The sequence below is a fragment of the Bombina bombina genome, chromosome 1, assembly GCF_027579735.1.
Source record: "Bombina bombina isolate aBomBom1 chromosome 1, aBomBom1.pri, whole genome shotgun sequence".
Taxonomy (NCBI): domain Eukaryota; kingdom Metazoa; phylum Chordata; class Amphibia; order Anura; family Bombinatoridae; genus Bombina; species Bombina bombina.
In genome coordinates, this window is record NC_069499.1 from 185,840,816 (window position 1) to 185,860,234 (window position 19,419).

Here is a 19,419-nt window from a genome sequence, read left to right on the forward strand (position 1 = left end):
AAGATGTTGTTCATAGAAAGAAAACAGAAGCACATAGCATAATATTGTTTTGACACAATAAAAATATTTATTCAATAATAATATGCGCTTACATTAAAAACCCTCAATCAATATGAGGTAAGTGAGAAACATGTATACAACATGAATGGCTGTGTCCTTGGTTGTGGTGGGAGTAGCGGTGGTATAAGGATCCAGGTGCTTGGTAACATCACCAGGACACAGAAGAACCATCTCAGTGAATCACCTTTAAACCTGGGCACATCTCTTACCTCATATGATTGAGGTAACAGCTGGTAAGCAGAAATTTCTCAATTGAATCTACATTTGTGATGAAATTCACCAACAAAGACAATTTTTTTTATATATTTGGACTTATTACGTATACAGTATAGCAGAGCGCCTCTACTTTCATATTGATATTTCTCTCTTTCCATACATATATATATATATATATATATATATATATATATATATATATACTGATTGTCATTGGCTCACCCATGTGTTGGAAACCAGTTGTGTATTACTGTTCCTTCAACAAATGATACCAAGAGACTGAAACAAATTTGATAATAGAAGAACTGGAAAGTTGTTTAAAATTGTATGTTCTATCTAAATTATGAAATATTTTTTGTTTTGTTTTAATGCACCTTTAATATGGAGCAGGTCCTCATCAGATCTTTCTAGTAGTAACTGGGTTAAAACAGATATAAGAATTGTCCTCAGATCCAGATAAAACATATTGCTGTTCTTTTATATTACTCATAGTCAACAGACAAAACATATACATGCACAACCACCACAGAAACAAAAAGTAGAAAGCACATAAGTGTCAAATTCTGAATTTGAAACATACATGAAAATATAATTCACATGCGCCTAGATTTAGAGTTCTGCGTTAGCCATCCAAACCAGCGTTAGGGGGTCCTAACGCTGGTTTTGGCCGCCCGCTGGTATTTAGAGTCAGTCAGGAAAGGGTCTAACGCTCACTTTCCAGCCGCGACTTTTCCATACCGCAAATCCCCTTACGTCAATTGCGTATCCTATCTTTTCAATGGGATCTTTCTAACGCTGGTATTTAGAGTCTTGGCTGAAGTGAGCGTTAGAACTCTAACAACAAAACTCCAGCTGCAGAAAAAAGTCAGAGCTTTATGGGCTAACGCCGGTTCATAAAGCTCTTAACTACTGTGCTCTAAAGTACACTAACACCCATAAACTACCTATGTACCCCTAAACCGAGGTCCCCCCACATCGCCGCCACTCTAATAATTTTTTTAACCCCTAATCTGCCGACCACACAGCCGCAATTTACATTATCCCTATGTACCCCTAATCTGCTGCCCCTAACATCGCCGACACCTACATAATATTTATTAATCCCTAATCTGCCCCCCCAACGTCGCCGCTACCTTACCTACACTTATTAACCCCTAATCTGCCGACCGTACCTCGCCTCCACTCTAATAAATGTATTAACCCCTAAACCGCCTCACTCCCGCCTCAAAAACCCTATAATAAATAGTATTAACCCCTAATCTGCCCTCCCTAACATCGCCGACACCTAACTTCAAGTATTAACCCCTAATCTGCCGACCGGACCTCGCCGCTACTCTAATAAATGTATTAACCCCTAAAGCTAAGTCTAACCCTAACCCTAACACCCCCCTAAGTTAAATATAATTTTAATCTAACAAAATAAATTAAATATTATTAACTAAATTATTCCTATTTAAAACTAAATACTTACCTGTAAAATAAACCCTAATATAGCTACAATATAACAAATAGCTATATTGTAGCTATTTTAGCATTTATATTTATTTTACAGGCAACTTTGTATTTATTTTAACTAGGTACAATAGCTATTAAATAGTTATAAACTACAGGTAGCCCTCAGTTTACGCCGGGGTTAGGTTCCAGAAGGAATGGTTGTAAATCAAAACCGTTGTAAATTGAAACCCAGTTTATAATGTAAGTCAATGGGAAGTGAGGGAGTTAGGTTCCAGACCCCTCTCAAAATTGTCATAAGTAACACCTAATACATTATTTTTAAAGCTTTGAAATGAAGACTTTAAATGCTAAACAGCATTATAAACCTGATAAAATAATCACACAACACAGAATATATAATTAAACTAAGTTAAATGAACAAAAACATTTGCTAAACAGCATTATAAACCTAATAAAATAATCACACAACACAGACTTCACTTGCATTCTTCTGCAAACAGTTCTTTCTATGTATTCCAATCTGGACTGATTTATAGACAGGAAGATCTTGTTCCTTTGAAATCTGCTCAATAGCTCATGTCTGGTTAAACTGATTAATTTCAGCTTGCTTGGCTTTGCTGCAACATAAGTGGACAGCTCCACCTTCTGGCTATTTTTTCAATAGCAGTCACATGACTGGAAAAAAAGGTTGTTATTCTGAAACGGTGTAAATTGAACCGTTGTAAACCGAGGGCCACCTGTATTTAATAGCTACCTAGTTAAAATAATTACAAAATTATCTGTAAAATAAATCCTAACCTAAGTTACAATTAAACACAACACTATCAATAAATAAATTAACTAAACTACCTACAATTATCTACAATTAAATCAACTAAACTAAATTACAAAAAAAAAAAAAAACACTAAATTACAAAAAATAAAAAAAGATTACAAGAATTTTATACTAATTACACCTACTCTAAGCCCCCTAAAAAATAACAAAGCACCCCAAAATAAAAAAATGCCCTACCCTATTCTAAAATAAAAAGTTAACAGCTCTATTACCTTACCAGCCCTTAAAAGGGCCTTTTGCGGGGCATGCCCCAAAGAAAACAGCTCTTTTGCCTGTAAAAAAACATACAATACCCCCCCAACATTACAACCCACCACCCACATACCCCTAATCTAACCCACCCAAACTCCCCTTAAAAAACCTAACACTAAGCCCCTGAAGATCTTCCTACCTTGTATTCACCACGCCGGGTATCACCGATCCGTCCAGAAGAGGGTCCGAAGTCTTCATCCTATCCGGCAAGAAGAGGTCCAGAAGAGGGTCCGAAGTCTTCATCCTATCTGGGCAGAAGAGGACATCCGGACTGGCAGACATCTTCACCCAGGCGGCATCTTCTATCTTCTTCCATCTGGCGCAGAGCGGGACCATCTTGAAGCAGCCGACGCGAAGCCATCCTTCTTCACAGACGGACTAACGACGAATGAAGGTTCCTTCAAATGACGTCATCCAAGATGGCGTCCCTCGAATTCCGATGGGCTGATAAGATTCTATCAGCCAATCGGAATTAAGGTAGGAAAAATCTGATTGGCTAATTGAATCAGCCAATCAGATTCAAGTTCAATCCGATTGGCTGATCCAATCATCCAATCAGATTGAGCTCGCATTCTATTGGCTGTTCCGATTAGCCAATAGAATGCAAGCTCAATCTGATTGGCTATTGGAATTTGAAGTTCACCTTTTGCTTCTCAGTATTGTGTGAATGCAGTTTTGGACTCCAATTCCCACCCCAAAAAACATTTTTTTTTGGGGGGGGGAATTCCCTTCTCCTGCCCCCCCTCTGAATGCCCATGAATAGGACTAACTAGATAAATAAAACTAAACAAAACCTATCAAGAAAAACTATTTCAGAGTGTAACTCTTTTCAAGTATTACTACAAATTATGGGCAAACAAAGTCAGCATGTTAGGATCCCAACAAAGGAATGTAAAATGTTAACCTAAATTACTGCACCATTATACATTAATTTATGGATTCTTAAATATGGGATCCATGTGAAAGTTAAAAAACAATATGTTGTGCTCAGTTGACATTAAATCCATTAATAACGATCAGCTTGTCATATGTTTTCATTATTTGATGCAACTTTGTAGATTCTTCAAATATGTATAAAGGGGCAACTAGTATAACTTTAAAACATGAAGGACATAAAAATACAAACAGATTAAAAAAATCATATGAATATATAAGAACTCTTTTTACTTAAGTATTATATTTGAAATGTACATATGAATTTGAATATAAAATATATAAAATTTGAACTATTATATATAAAATAATAAAGAAATCATAATTGTATAAATATGATATTGTTTGATTTGCTAAGCATACTCTGAGATGATTCATGAAAAACCTATTGAAAAATAGAAGTTAATACTATTTTACAGCTGCTGAGTGGTTTAACAGTTTGCTGCTGAATCTTAAAGGGACACGAAGCCCAAAATTCTTCTTTCATGATTTAGACAGAGGGGCCGTATACGGTTTCCGCGCGAGCCTTCAGTCTCACCAGAAACAGGAGTTAATCAACCTGATCGTATGACCGCTGCTTCTTGACACCCCCTGCTATCTAATCTGCAGAAGGTGGTATTGCACAAGCAGTTAACCAGAACTGCTTGTGCAATGTTAAATGTCGGCATTCAGAGATGCATTCAGTGATGTCGGGCTGACATGATCCGCTACAGCGGATCATGTCCGTCCAACAAATGATAAATCGGCCCTAGAGCATGCAGTTTTAAACAACTTTCTAATTTACTTCTATTATCTAAACAGCATTGTTCTCTTGGTATCTTTTGTTGAAAAGCATACCTAGGTAGGCTCAGCAACTGGGAGCTAGTGGCTGCACATATATGCCTCTGGTCATTGACTCCACTGCTGTGGAAATAGATAGCTATGTAATCAATTGGCTATTTGATATAGTGAATTACAAAATGTCATTTAAAAAGCTATACAACCAATTTAGCAATGATACCTAGAAGCTAACGAGTGTCTTTCTGTTTCTTTTCAGTGGAAGCAATACATTTAGGAAGCCTTATAGCTGCCCAGGGTTATATCTTTCCCATATCAGATCACGTTCTAACACTGAAGGATGATGGCACCTTTTATCGGTTTCAGGTAGGTTGTGAATTTATCTGGCAAAGTAGATGAAATGCTCCTGAATATATTATTTGCATTTCAAGAAATTTCATTGAAGTCTTTCATTTTAACTCAGTTCTGATATAGAATGTCATTTAATTGACTATCTATATATTTGTAATAGTATTTCTAATGCTCTCTTAAAATGTAATATTCGAATTATGCAATATTCAAAATAAAAACATTCAAATTAATATATTTGTAACTATTATGTATCAATTTACTAAATTCCCAATTACACAAACTATTGAACTTCTAAATAGTATTTGTTAAATTGAATATTACATTCGAAATTTCGAATGTGAATATTCAATTTCATTATGAACATTCGAAAACGAAAGTAACATTTTAATGGATTTTCATTCTTATCAACATTCGATTGTCCAAAACGAATGTCCACAGGACTATTCGTTCTACCAAACGAATTCCTAATTGGCAGCCCAGGTTTACAGACATCACATATTAACAGTCACTGAGCAACAAGTCTAAGCATAGAACCATTATTGGTGTAACTGTAAGATGCAGGGTATTTACCTTTTTTCTTATTGAATAGTGAGTCTTAAATATTAATCAGGCTATAGACTTTAAATGTGGAGCTGTCATAGGATGCCACCTTTGCCACTTGTGAAATGTCTGCTTTACTAGATCTGTCACGGTCAACTGTATGTGCCATTATGGTACCATTATTCTGGAAGAATCTAGGAGCAACAACAGCCCAGCATTAAAGTGGTAGACCATGCAAACTCACTGAGAGTGGATGTCAAGTGCTGAAGCAACATTAGCACAAGAATCATGCATCAAAATCTTAATGAAACGACTTTCCATGGTCGACAAGCCTCATTTCAACATGCGCAATTCCAAGCATCAGCCGGAGTGGTGATAATCACACCACAACTAGATTCTGAAGCATTGGAAACATGTTCACATCACTATCTGTCAGTCTGATGGAAGAATCTAAGTGTGGCGAATGCCAGGGAAACGCTACCTACCAGAATGCAAAGTGCCTACTGAAAATTATGGTTGGGTAGGGATAATGGTCTGGGACAGTTTCTCATGGTTTGGGGAAGTTCCAGTGAAGGGTAATCTTAATGCTACAGGATGTAAAATACATTTTCAACAATTGGGTGCTTCTAACTTTGTATAAAAAGTTTGGGAAAGGCCCTTTCTTGTTCTATCATGACTGTGGCACGGTGCACAAAGCGAGTTTCATTAAGACACGGTTTCAGGAGTTTGATGTGGAGGAACTCAAGTATCTTCTGCAGAGCACTGACCTGAGTCCCATTAAACACCTTTGGGACAAACTGGAACTCTGATTACGAGCCAGATATTCCAGGGCCCGGACAGGGAGTAAAAAGCAGCCCTGGAAAATTTGACCGGCCCTATTTTCTGTTGATGCAGTATAATGCGTGTGACAACCAGGGGTTAGCCAACCCTGCGCCAGTCACTTGTTTGGCTCAGAAAGGGTTAACAGACTCTTTTCACTTTCACAAATCTGTCACAGTCCAGCCACTCCAGGCAAGCCTGCGACTTTTATAATTTCTGTTAGGTACATCTATTCCATATACACAGAAAGGCAATCCCTTAATGATGTTGTGAAGAGTATTTATACCAAACACCATATATATAGCATTATTTATGTTTCTGAGGCATTATTACTTATAAAAGCACTAATTGGCAAGGTTGACTGTCTTATTAATGACCCCAGTGTAGTTCCTGGATAGAATCTCTGTGTTCCATCATTCCCTGTGCTTAAAGGTTGGGGTAATAAAATGACCATTTAGACAATAAAGTTATCTTCTGTTTATCTTACAAAGTATTTATGAGGGGTTCTGACTGATCAAAGGGAAAACTCATTAACACAAAACACAGCAACATAGTTTTTTTGAAAAAACAAATGTTTTCTAGCACACAGGATTAAAGAAAATTAACCCCTTATTGTCTAAGTCATGAGGTATTCATGACAATGCGCACACCCCATTTTTCTCAAATTGATTACTGGGATACTTCTTCCCCAATATTGATGTCAGAATTATATTAAATTACACCTAGATTGTCTTGCATTCGTGTTTTAACGCTGAAAAAATGGTCATTTTAGCATTAAAACAGCAACGCAGCCATTATGAGTCTTGTCGGTATAGCTGTACCGCAAGCCTTTTAGCCTGTAATGCAACGTCAGTCCCGCACTCAAAAAATTACGTTTTTGCATAGGATTCCCATAGCGCTGCCATTACGAGTTTTGTGGTGAGACTAAAAAACTTGCGTTACACCCTATAACGACAAGTTCTGTACCACCATCTGAGAGCAGTAGTTATGAGTTTTACGCAACAATACTGTTACACAAAACTCATAACTAAAGTGTTACAAAGTACACTAACCCATAAACTACCTGTTAACCCCTAAACCGAGGCCCTATAATAAACACTATATTATAATAATAATAATAATACTTTGCGATTTATATAGCGCTTTTCTCCCATTGAGACTCAAAGCACTTTACAAATATACCAACATAAGACATAAAAGTTAGGAGTTTCTGAAGGTCAGATAAGCGGACTGAATGCCTGATGGAAGAGGTGGGTCTTTAGCTTTTTTTTAAAAGTCTGTAAGGACGGTGCCTCTCTGATTGCGCACGGTAAAGAGTTCCAGAAAGTAGGGGCAGTGTGGCAGAATGCTCTGGAGCCTGAGTTTGTCCTTATTCTTGGCACTGAGAGGAGGGATGTGTTGGCTGACCTAAGTGAATGGGGTGGGATGTAGAGTGTCAGGTACTGTGGGCCTTGGTTGTTTAAGGCTTTGAAGGTCAGCAGGCCAATTTTAAAATATGTTTGCCATTTAATTGGAAGCCAATGCAGGGAGTGGAGAACGGGTGTTATGTGGCAGGAGCGAGTTTGATTGGTCAGTAGTCTGGCTGCTGCGTTTTGTACCGTCTGAAGGCAATGGAGTTCTTTTTTTGGGAGGCCCAAGTAAAGTGCATTGCAGTAATCTAGCCTAGAGGATACAAATGCATGGATTATTGTTGCCATATCATCCGGTGGAATTAAGTGTTGTATCCTGGCTATGTTTTTCAGATGAAAGTAGGCAGATTTTATTACGGAGGAAATCTGCTGTTTAAAAGATAGTCCAGCGTCAATCAGCACTCCGAGGTTTCGTACTTTTGCTGAACTAACGAGTTCATAGCCTCCAAGCTCCAGGCCAGTTGGGTGATCATGGGATATTTTTTATGCCGGGGTCCCCTCACTAAGAGTAACTCTGTTTTGTCCGGGTTCAATTTGAGACAGCTAGCATTCATCCATTCTATGAGGTCTGTTAAGCAACTATTTATGCGGCATGCTGGGTCTGTAGTATCTGGAGCAAAGGAGAAGTATAGTTGTGTGTCATCAGCGTAACAATGATACCTTAGGCCATGTCGGTTAATGATGTCCCTCAGTGGTAGTAAGTAAATTGCGAATAGCATGGGAGACAGGATAGATCCTTGTGGAACTCCGCAGGCCAGTTCTGTTGGTGCTGATGAGCTTGATCCTGATATAACTCTCTGTGATCTACCAGCGAGGAAAGATTTAAACCAGTTAAGGACTGTGCCTCCTAGACCACAGATGTACTGCAAGCGCTCTATTAGAATCCTATGGTCAATGGTGTCAAATGCAGCTGAGAGATCCTGGAGGATTAGAATGGAGTAATCAACTTTGTCTCTTGCCATGAGGAGATCATTTAGTACTCGGACTAGCGCTGTTTCAGTGCTGTGGCGGCATCTGAAGCCTGACTGGAAAGGATTGAATATGTTTAGGCATGATAGATGGGCTTCCAGTTGAGTTGCCACTACTTTTTCAATTATTTTCCCCAGAAATGGGAGGTTGGATACTGGTCTGTAATTAGTCATGCAGTCTGAGTCTAATAAAGGTTTCTTTAGGAGTGGTTTTACCACAGCTGTTTTTAGTGAACACTGCACTATTTTTGTGAGGACTGGGGCGAGTGTTTCAATGCATCCAGATATGAGCTGAGTTAGAGCAGGGTCTGAGTCACATGTAGTAGGGTGCAACTTTTGTATGGTGTTTTTAACTTCATTTATATCCACATTTGTAAAAGTGGACCATAAACTGGGGCAATCTGGCATTCCATTGTAGTGGTTCTGGTGTGTAACTGTTTGTCCTGCTGTGATAGCGGTTTGGATTGAGGAAATCTTGTCTCTGAAGAAGTTTGCAAATGCTTCACATTTATCTTGAGAAAAGTTGGTGGGGCTAAGCATGCATGCTGGTTTGCAAAGCTTTTCTACTGTGCGAAACAGTTGCCTGGGTCTATTGTGGATGAGTGCAATTTCACGTGATAAAAATGAAGATTTTTTCTGAGTTATCTTGGATTGATATTTATTTAGATGTTTGGTAAGAGAGGCTTTATCCTCTAGATCATGTGTTCTGCGCCACTTTATCTCGAGCTTACGTCCTGTTCTTTTCATTTCTCTGATGGAGCTATCAAACCACGGTGCATTGTTGTGAGTTTGGACAGTGCGTATGCAAGATGGTGCAATGCTTTCTAGGGTGTCTCTCATGGTTTTGTTGTAGAGTCGGACTAAGGAGCTGGGGTCTTCGCAGGTGCCCATTAGTTCACTTAGATCCATATGTGATGCTACATCCAGTGGTGTCACCCCTTTTAATGAGCGGTGTTTGACCAGGTGCTGAGGCTGGTGTCTGGTTGATTGTGATACAATGGAGAAGTGAATGGAGTGGTGGTCTGACCAGGAAACTGGGTTTACAGTTACTGGTGACACTTCTAGTCCAGACTGAAACACTAGATCAAGTGTATGACCTTTTCTGTGGGTGGGAGTGGTGACGATTTGTGTAAAGCCGAGTGTACTCATCAAGCTGAGGAGATCCTGCCCAAGCAGGGATAGGGTATTGTCAATCCAAGTGTTGAAGTCTCCTAATATAAGCCATCTGGGGTGTTCAAGGATTAAGCTAGCCGAAAGGTCTGGGAGTTTCTGAAGAAATCCCTTCCCATCTCCTGGGGGTCTGTATATTAGCAGTATTCGGAATCCTCTATCTATTGAGAGGCTGGCAATCTGCCGCTCCCGACATTGCCGCCACTAATAAAATTTATTAACCCCTATTCCACCGATCCCCGACATCGTCTCCACTATACTAAAGTTATTAACCCATATTCCCCCGCACCCCAACATTGCCCACACTATAATAAATATATTAACCCCTATTCTGTGGCTGCCCGACATCGCCGCCACTAAATTAAGTTATTAACCCCTAAACCTCTGGCCTCCCACATTACTACCACTAAATAAACCTATTAACCCCTAAATTGCCAGACCCTTACATCACCAAAAACTAAATTAATAATAATAAAACTATTAACCCCTAAAAGTAACAACCCCCTAACTTTAAATTTAAATTACAAGATCCCTATCTTAAAACAAATTAAAACTTACCTGGGAAATTAAAAAAAAACTAAGTTTAAAATATAAAATAAACTAACATTACTATTATTCTAAAATTAAAATAACTACAAATTAAATTAATTAAATTACACATTAAAAAAACCTAACCCTACTAAAAAAATTAAATCCACTTTTACAAAAATTACAAAATACTAAATTACAAAAAATAAAAAAATACTAAATTACAAAAATAAAAAAATAAATTACAAAAAATAACAAATGAAATTATCCAAAATAAAAACAATTACACCTAATCTAATAGCCCTAGCAAAATAGAAAAGCCCCCCAAAATAAAAAAAAACCTAGCCTACCATAAACTACCAATAGCCCTTAAAAGGGCCTTTTGTAGGGCATTGCCCTAAAGAAATCAGCTCTTTTACCTGATAAAAAAAAATACAGACAAACCCCCCACCCATCCAACCCCCCAAAATAAAAAAAAAACTAACTCTAAAAAAACCTAATCTACCCATTTCCCTGAAAAGGGCATTTGTATGAGCATTGCCCTTAAAAGGGCATTCAGCTCTTTTAAGAAATGCCCAAACCCTAATCTAAATGAAAACCCCACCCCAAAAAACCTTAAAAAAACCTAACACTAACCCCTCTTTAGGTACTCACAGTTGCTGAAGTCCGGCTTGAACGATCTTCATCCCGGCAGCTCCATCTTCATTCAGACGGCTCCATCTTCATCCATTGCGGGACCAGCATCTTCTTCAACCCTGCGGAGGAGGAGTGGTTGATGCACGGAGGCGGAGGTCCAGGCGGAGGTCCAAGGTGGAGGTCCAGGCGGAGGTCCATCGATCCGACGTGGAGGTCCTCTTCATGCTATTGTCCGCCGCACACTGAGGATTCAAATCAGCCAATAAGATTTAAGCAGCTCTGATTCCTATTGGCTGATTCGAATTATTATTCAATATTTAGTTAATAATTGTAACTTTAATTTAGCTTTATTTTAATTATGTTAAAGTTAGGGGGTGTTAGGTTTAGATTAGGGTTACAGTTAGGGTTAGGATTTAGGGTTACGGTTAGGTTTAGGGTTAGGTTTAGGGGTTAATATAGTTTAATTTAGGTTGTTGCGATGTGGGGGGCTGGCCGTTTAGGGGTTAATAGGTTTATTTAGTGGTAGTGATGTGGGAGGCCAGAGGTTTAGGGGTTAATAACTTTATTTAGTGGTGGCGATTTTGGGGAGTGGCGGAATAGGCGTTAATAGATTTATTATAGTGTGGGCGATGTTGGGGTGCGGGGGAAAAGGGGTTAATAACTTTAGTATAGTGGCGGCAGTATCAGGAGCGGCAGATTAGGGGTTTATGGATTTATTTCGGTGGCAGTGATATCTGGAACGGCAGATTAGGGGTAATAACATTATGTAGGTTTTGGCAATGTCGGGGGCAGCGGATTAGGGGTATTTAGACGTGGGGTTTCCCCCATAGACATCAATGGGGTTGCGTTACGGAGCTTTTCATCCCGTTTTTTATAACACTTTCTCCCCATTGATGTCTATGGGGAAAGCGTGCACGAGCACGACAAAGCAGCGCTTGTATTTTGTGCGGTATGGAGCTCAACGCAACCATATCGCATGCACAAGCTGGCTTTTCAAAAACTCGTAATGGCAGCGCTATGGAGGGTGAAATAACGCAACTTTTGTTCCATTCGTTTCGCACCCTCTATAGCGCAAAACTTGTAATCTAGGTGTTAGTATTTTAAAAAAGTGTCAGATTGTGGTTATATAGGCACCCTACAACCCAATTGCATCCATTAATCACCATGTTAAATTGTAGTTTCCCAGCCCCAGCTGCTGTAGCCAACGGGGAAATCTCCTGGTGTTCTGGTAGGCCAATACGACCTTGTTCCCTTGCACGTAGAAATCTTTAATGACCCATTAAAGCTGTGCACCAAATAATAAAGTAATCTTAATGAGCACAAGAATCGGAGAAGACCATCAGGTTCTCATAATCCTCTTTCTTCCATAAATGTATACATTTAACCCTGTTTTTATTTTTTGACTTCTTGTTTAGGTCTCTAAAACATTGTTGCAATTTACAAATACTTTTACTTCTATTATTATTATTATTAATAATAATAATAATAAGAAGAAAAATTATAATTATTATTATAATTAATGTCGACCTAGAAACAGTTTATTTTGTTATTTCCAGGCTCCATATTTTTGGCCATCTAATTGCTGGGAACCAGAGAACACAGACTATGGTATGTATTACATTTCATTAGTAAATATTGCCTATTTGTGTGTCAGTTTAATATGATATTAAATGGCTCTTGCTTTTTCTAAAAATTGCATTTTTTCTCACACTCCCTGAAGAAGAAAAAGCAAATTCTGTAACCATTTTTAATACGCTTCAAATGCCTAAACCAGCTTTTTCATTTGCAGCATTTTAATAAAAACATACGTTAAAAAATTGTCTTTTTGACCTCTCTAAGGAGTGAGGGACAAAAGACAATTTTTACACGAAACAAAAAATCGATTTAACTTACAACTGTCCTTTATGCTGGAGCACTTGCTATTCAAACTAATGCTCTTGAACAGTAGTTTAATTATGATTCAGCAGTGTTACTTGAAGTTCTCATTGATTAATCAGTCTTTATGTGTTTTGATAATCCGGTTAAAAGAGACATTGGCTATGATTAAATGCTGTTTCACTACATGCAAAGTTTATTACCCTCTTCTCCACACTCCAAACTCAGTAAACGCTGTTGCTTCAAACAAACTGGGAATCAATATGTCAAACATCCCTTTTAGTCTTTTAGACGAATGAGTTATGCAACAGGCCGTGAAGTATACAAACACTATTGTCCCCCACACAATCTCACTTATTCTTATTGCAAAAACCCCCGGTCTACAGAGTGCAACTATTAACCAGGACGCTAGAAAGTCCGTTGCTCACCTCTGCTCCTCAGGGTTAACGTTGGTGTGTGGTGACATGCTGGTGCCTGTGCAGTGTTCTAAGTCCCAACTAAGCCATTCCGTTCCAGATTCCACCCGGTATCAGGCAATAGCAAATTCAATCAAGAAGAACAGGAAACCGGGGAATCCGTATGTTTAAAACATCCGTTTATTGAATCACTTTAAAATTCTCTAGGCAGCGTTTCCATAATACAGCTATGACTACGGCCATTGGCCGAAATGCGTCAGCTGACCTGTGACGCTGCCGGCGCGATCCGGATGTTATTGGGACAGTGTGGATTATGGAAACACTGCCTAGAGAATTTTAAAGTGATTCAATAAACGGATGTTTTAACCATACGGATTCCCCGGTTTCCTGTTTCAACCACATTTGTGTGTGAGTATTTGTTCAACAAAAATTCCCTTTGAGAGAAATTCTGCAGTTTTAATAACTATTGTTTTTACAGTGTGTAGTGTATTTATACTATAAGAACATTATAAATAGAACATTTCTGGGTTACAGTTGCTCAGCTCAGTGTGGGGGTTTGCTTAAAGGAATAGGAAAGTCAAAATGAAACGTACATGATTCAGATAGAGCATGTCATTTTATTATACTTTGAAATTCACTTCTATTTTCAAATGTACTTTGTTCTCTTGGTATCCCTTGTTGAAAATGAATATGCACATATCCTACGCTAGTGGGAGCTTCCTGCACACATTTGTCTCTTGTGATTGGCTAACAGATGTGTTCAGCTAGCTGCAGTAGTGGAATGTTGTTCCTTCAGCAAAGGATAACAAGATAATAAAGCAAATTTGATTATAGAAGTAAAGTGGAAAGCTGTTTAGAATTGTATGTTCTATCCAAATTCTGAAAGAACATTTAGGGGTTTCCTGTCCCTTTAAAAGGACATAAAACCCAACATTTTTCTTTCAAGTTTGAGACAGAGCATGGAATTTTAAACAACTTTTCAATTTACTTCTATTATCATTCTCTTGGTATCCTTTGTTGGAAGAGCAGCAATGCACTCCTGGGAGCTAGCTGAACACATCAGATGAGCCAATGACAAGAGGCATTTATGTGCAGCTACCAATTAGCATCTAGCTCCCAGTAATGTATTGCTGATTCTGAGACTACCTAGGTATTCTCTTTAACAAAGGATACCAAGAGAATAAAGCAAATTAGATAACAAGTAAATTCAAACTTTGTTAAAAAACGCTCTTTCAGAATTATGAAAGTTAATTTTTACTTTAATATCCCTTTAAATACCTCTTGCTTTTGTGTGAAAAATGTGCTTATGCCACGCTCCCTAGTGAGAGGCTAAACAGCAAATTCTTTAACCTGGGGTTACTTTAAAATGCTGTAAATCTAATAGCTGGTTTAGGCGATTTGCTTTGTTGGTCTCTCTATGGATTTGTGGGTTAAGCACAATGTTTACATAAAAGCAATTCCATAAAGCTATTAAACTTATTGTATTTTATTAATGGGGTTTTGAATTTACTTCTCCCAAGATTGATTTGTATGGAACACATTAAAGAGTGTAAAGCGTTTTGTTAAAGGATCAGGAATTACAGTTAAAGAAAAACAAACCAAAAAACTTTCAGTTTGATTATAATATCTAAGTTAATTAATTCTCTTGGTATCCTTTGTTGAAAAGCAGATAGGTAGGCTCAGGAGCATGTACGTGTCTGGAGTATTATGTTTCAGTAGTTTTGTTAATCAATGTACATAGCAAAAATGCCTTTGTTATAACCTGAAATACATTACTGCACATGTGTATGTACCTTTTAGCATAATGTAAAGTAAGCTGTGGAGCCAAATGGAAATTGTTTACTTGCTATGTCATTTCTATTATTATGTATAACATTATTTAATTATTTTACAGATATTACTGTCTACTTGTTTATTCCACAGCTATCTATCTATGCAAGAGAACAATGCAGAACAAAGCAAGACTGGAGCTAGCAGATTATGAAGCCGTAGGTACACCAAGATGACATATTGTAGGAGAAAAACAATGTCTCAGACTGAAAGTACTTGTATTAAACAAGTATTCCCTTTTCTATATGTGACACATTAAATAGCAGACTATGTATAGTGTTCTGTATTATGCAACTGATAACTGTGTAATATAAATATATGTGAAAGAAATAAGTGTATATCAGGTTTCTTAAAAAGCAACACACAATGAATTAGTTGCTAAGACCTAATGAAAGACATTAAAGTCAAAATTTAATTTTCATGAATCAGATATAGTGTGCAGTTTTAAGAGAATTACCAATTGACTCCCATTGTGAAATTGTGCACAAACTTTTTTTATGAACACTATCTGAGGTTCCAACTCCTACTGAGCATGTGCAAGAGTTTACAGTGTGAACGTGTACGAGTCTGTGATTGGAGGGTGGCTGTCACATGCTACAGGAGGCAGGAAAATTGAAGTAAATTTTAAAATTTCTCAGAAATAAATCTACTGCACTATTGCATTGTCTTTTTTTTATGCACTCGTCGATTATGCAATTCTACTGTATTTAATTGTGTTTTAAAAAAAGCTTAGCTGTGTTCCTGGAATCAACATTGATTTTTGTGTTACTGTAAACCTGAGAACAAATGATACAGCAGATCTAACATATGTTGCCTTAAAGATCCTTGTATTAGAAATCAATTTTAAGAGTTGGTAATCTTCCTCATGCACTGGATATTTCTTCCGTGTTTAAAGATTAGCCCCATGAAACATCCAATTTGTACAAAAATCATTGACATTTAAAGGAATAATGTGAACACACGCAGTGTATATTATGGTAGAACATAACAATACGGTATATACTGACATAGATTATATAAAGAAGTGTTTTAAGGCATTGAGCCTTGTCATATATGTGACACGCTTTACTGGCTGAGAACAAACTATAGAATAATATACATTAGATACATTTTTAAACATCACAAAAACTAATTAAATTAGTGTTACCTTTTGATGCCACCAGTTATATATAATAGGAACTGTCAATGTATTACTGCTCCTTTAGAAAATAAATAAATATAATGAACAAAAACATTTTTTACAGTTACTGTGCTGAATCATCTTCATTTTACAGATTTGATCTAGGAGAAATGTCGCACTATAATTATAATTCACCATCTTCTTAATATGGGCTGACTCATTCTACTGCCCTTTAAAAATAAGCCTAAAACCCTATTTTGGTCCTGTCTAGGTTACTATTAAAGAAGACAGGAACAGTGAATCCTGCTTGTATCTAAGCCTCTGCAGACTGCCTCCCTTATCTCAGTGTTTTTTTACAAACATTTAATCAAATTAGTGCTGACTCCATGGGAGTGAGCACAATGTTATCTATATGGAACACATGAACTAGCAGTGTCTAGCTTTGAAAAGCTAATAAAGTGCACTGAGATGAGAGGCGGCCTTCAAAGGATTATAAATACCAAGGTTTATCCTTCAACAATGGACATCAAGAGAACAAAGCAAATTTGATGATAAAAGTAAATTAGAAAGTTGTTTAAAGTTGCATGCCCTATCTGAAACATGGAAGTTTAATTTTGACTTTACTGTCCCTTTAAAACGTTTGTTATAAGTACCAGTGATACTGCTACATACTCAGTTAACCTCCGATATTCAGATGGTATTATATCCTTCTATAAAGCTCAGAATCACAGGTTTGATTTCTAATGTCACTTATATCTAATCTATATCTAATTCTAAGCAACATTTACTCCCATCATATCAAACCCAGCTTTAATTGTTCTCCCTTACACTAATAAAACTCCATACCCACCGAACCCGCCCCTGCAGCTTTCTCCATCTATCTGGCTCCAGGGCTACACCTGAAGTCAGATAGAAAGAAAAGCCCAAGACAGAGATTGCTGGAGAGTCCTGGTTGACGGCCTGAACCCCAAGAAGTGTAACAGGCATCAGTAATTAAGTAAATTGTGTCCCACAAGACCTGTCATTGGATAGAGGACCATCTTCTAGCGACTTTCTGTTTTTTTTATGTGAGAGATGTAAAAATATAAACCATTACACATCATTTGAGTGATAATTAGCAGGAAACTATGAATATCATGTACCTATCACATTATATTATACATCCAAAAGAATCGAAATAGGAAGCAGACCACCCTCAATTCTGATTGTCATGAAATATTTACCTGAATATAACCATCTGATTCAATACGGGAATGGCCTCATTTCACCATTAGGTCCTCAGTGTAATAGATTAATTGCATTTATGACAATATTTCATAACAAGATATAAAATAAAATTAAACACTAATTGCCAGATTATGGGGTCGATTTATGAAGCAGCGGATGTTGCTTCCGACCCACTCCGATTCAGGTCCACCATAGGACCGCTGCTCCTTAACTCGTCTGCCACCTCTGAGGCTGCGCACAACAATCAGCTTGATTGGATACGATTGGGTTGATTGACACTCTCTGCTAGCGGCAGGGAGCGGCATTGCACAAGCATTTCCGTTACAGCGGATCATGTCTGTCCGCACATTGTTAAATCAGCCCCTATGAGTGGAGTACTAATTAATGCTCCGGCTTAAGAGTTAATTGCACTAGAAATAAGCCTTTTGCACCTGTCGGGTTGCGCTCGTATAAAGTAAACTTTTTTCGCTTGCATGCTAACCTGATGAGTGCAAAAAGCTGAACATATATACAAAAAACATATTCTGCTATGTGGAAAACATTGGACGTATGCTTGCCTTTAGTTCACATAAAAACTTAAAGGAACAGTAAAGTAAAAATTAAACTTAAAGGGACAGTCTACTCCAGAATTTTTATTGTTTAAAAAGATAGATTATATCTTTATTACCCATTCCACAGTTTTGTATAGCTAACATTATTATATTAATATACTTTTTACCTCTGTGATTACCATGTAGCTAAGCTTCTTCTGACAGCCCCTTTATCATATGACTATTTATTATCTATTGACCTGCATTTTAGCAAAATACTCCACGGGAGAGAGCACATTGTTATCTATATGGCCCACATGGGTTAGCAGTCTCTTGTTGGGAAAAGCTAATAAAAAAGCATGTGATAAGAGGCTGTCTGTAGTGGCTTAGAAACAGGCAGACATTTAGAGGTTTAAATGTTATAAAGTGTATTAATTTAACAATGTTGGTTGAGCAAAGCTGGGAATGGGTAGTAAAGGCGTTATCTATCTTTTCAAACAATAACAATTTTGGTGTAGACTGTCCCTTTAAATGTACTGGATAGAGCATGAGATTTTAAACAACTTTTGAATTTACTTAAATTATCAATATTGTTTAGTTCTCTTGTTATCCTTTGTTAAAGATTAATCCTAGGGGAGCTCAGGAGCATGCATATATCTTGAGCCATCTGGGAGCAGTGTTTGCAACAATGTTAATAGCAATGTTATACAAAGTCATGAGACGTGCACGCTCCTAAACTTCTATCAGCCTATCTAGATTTACTCTTCAACAAAAGATACAAAGAGATCAAAGTAAATCTGATAATAGAAGTGAATTGGACATTTGTTTGAAATTACATGCCCTATCTGAATTATGAATGTTTAATTTTGAAATTACTGTCCCTTTAAAAATATTTTTTCCAACAACAATAAAATAAAATTATATATCACTCAATGTAAATGGAACTATTATAAAAGGTTAATAGTTTACATCCTTGTGATCTGACACAATGATTAAACAGTTTTATTTTTTCTTTTAAATGTGTAAGTAAAGACACATGACTTTGAGTCCTGAGGTTTATAGTTACTTTGGTACATTAATTATAGTAACTGCTTTGTATCTGCCTTTTTGTATTTCCAAGTGCACTTCACAACTCACATTTATAATTGTCATGTGCAAGTAATAACCTTCCTCGGATATTGAAGACTAAAGAGAGTTCATTACATAGGCTATATGTCGTCATACATTTTATGTGAAAACAGCACAAGTAGCCACAGTTGTAAAAATTATTGTTTTTGTGTTTCCCTTAATTTACTCTTTTGCCAGGAAAATTTAGCAAGACTGCAGAGGGCATTTGCACGGAAATGGGAATTCATATTTATGCAAGCCGAGGCTCAAGTCAAGTAAGTCTAAATACAAGTCATATGGGGGAGTCACAACTTAATACACTAGAAATACTTTATAACTTTGTTCAGGGACAGCGTAGAAAGTTT

At 37.3% G+C, this 19,419-nt stretch overlaps 1 protein-coding gene across 1 annotated transcript in view; it reads left to right on the plus strand.

Moving 5' to 3' along the window:
• Positions 1-19,419, plus strand: part of RGS6 (regulator of G protein signaling 6) — an 848,561-nt gene that overhangs the window by 677,598 nt on the left and 151,544 nt on the right. The window contains exons 5-8 of the mRNA XM_053697770.1: positions 4,788-4,894; positions 12,506-12,557; positions 15,164-15,228; positions 19,253-19,329. Of these exons, the coding sequence (XP_053553745.1) occupies positions 4,788-4,894; positions 12,506-12,557; positions 15,164-15,228; positions 19,253-19,329 (301 nt within the window). The remainder of the gene's footprint in view (positions 1-4,787; positions 4,895-12,505; positions 12,558-15,163; positions 15,229-19,252; positions 19,330-19,419) is intronic.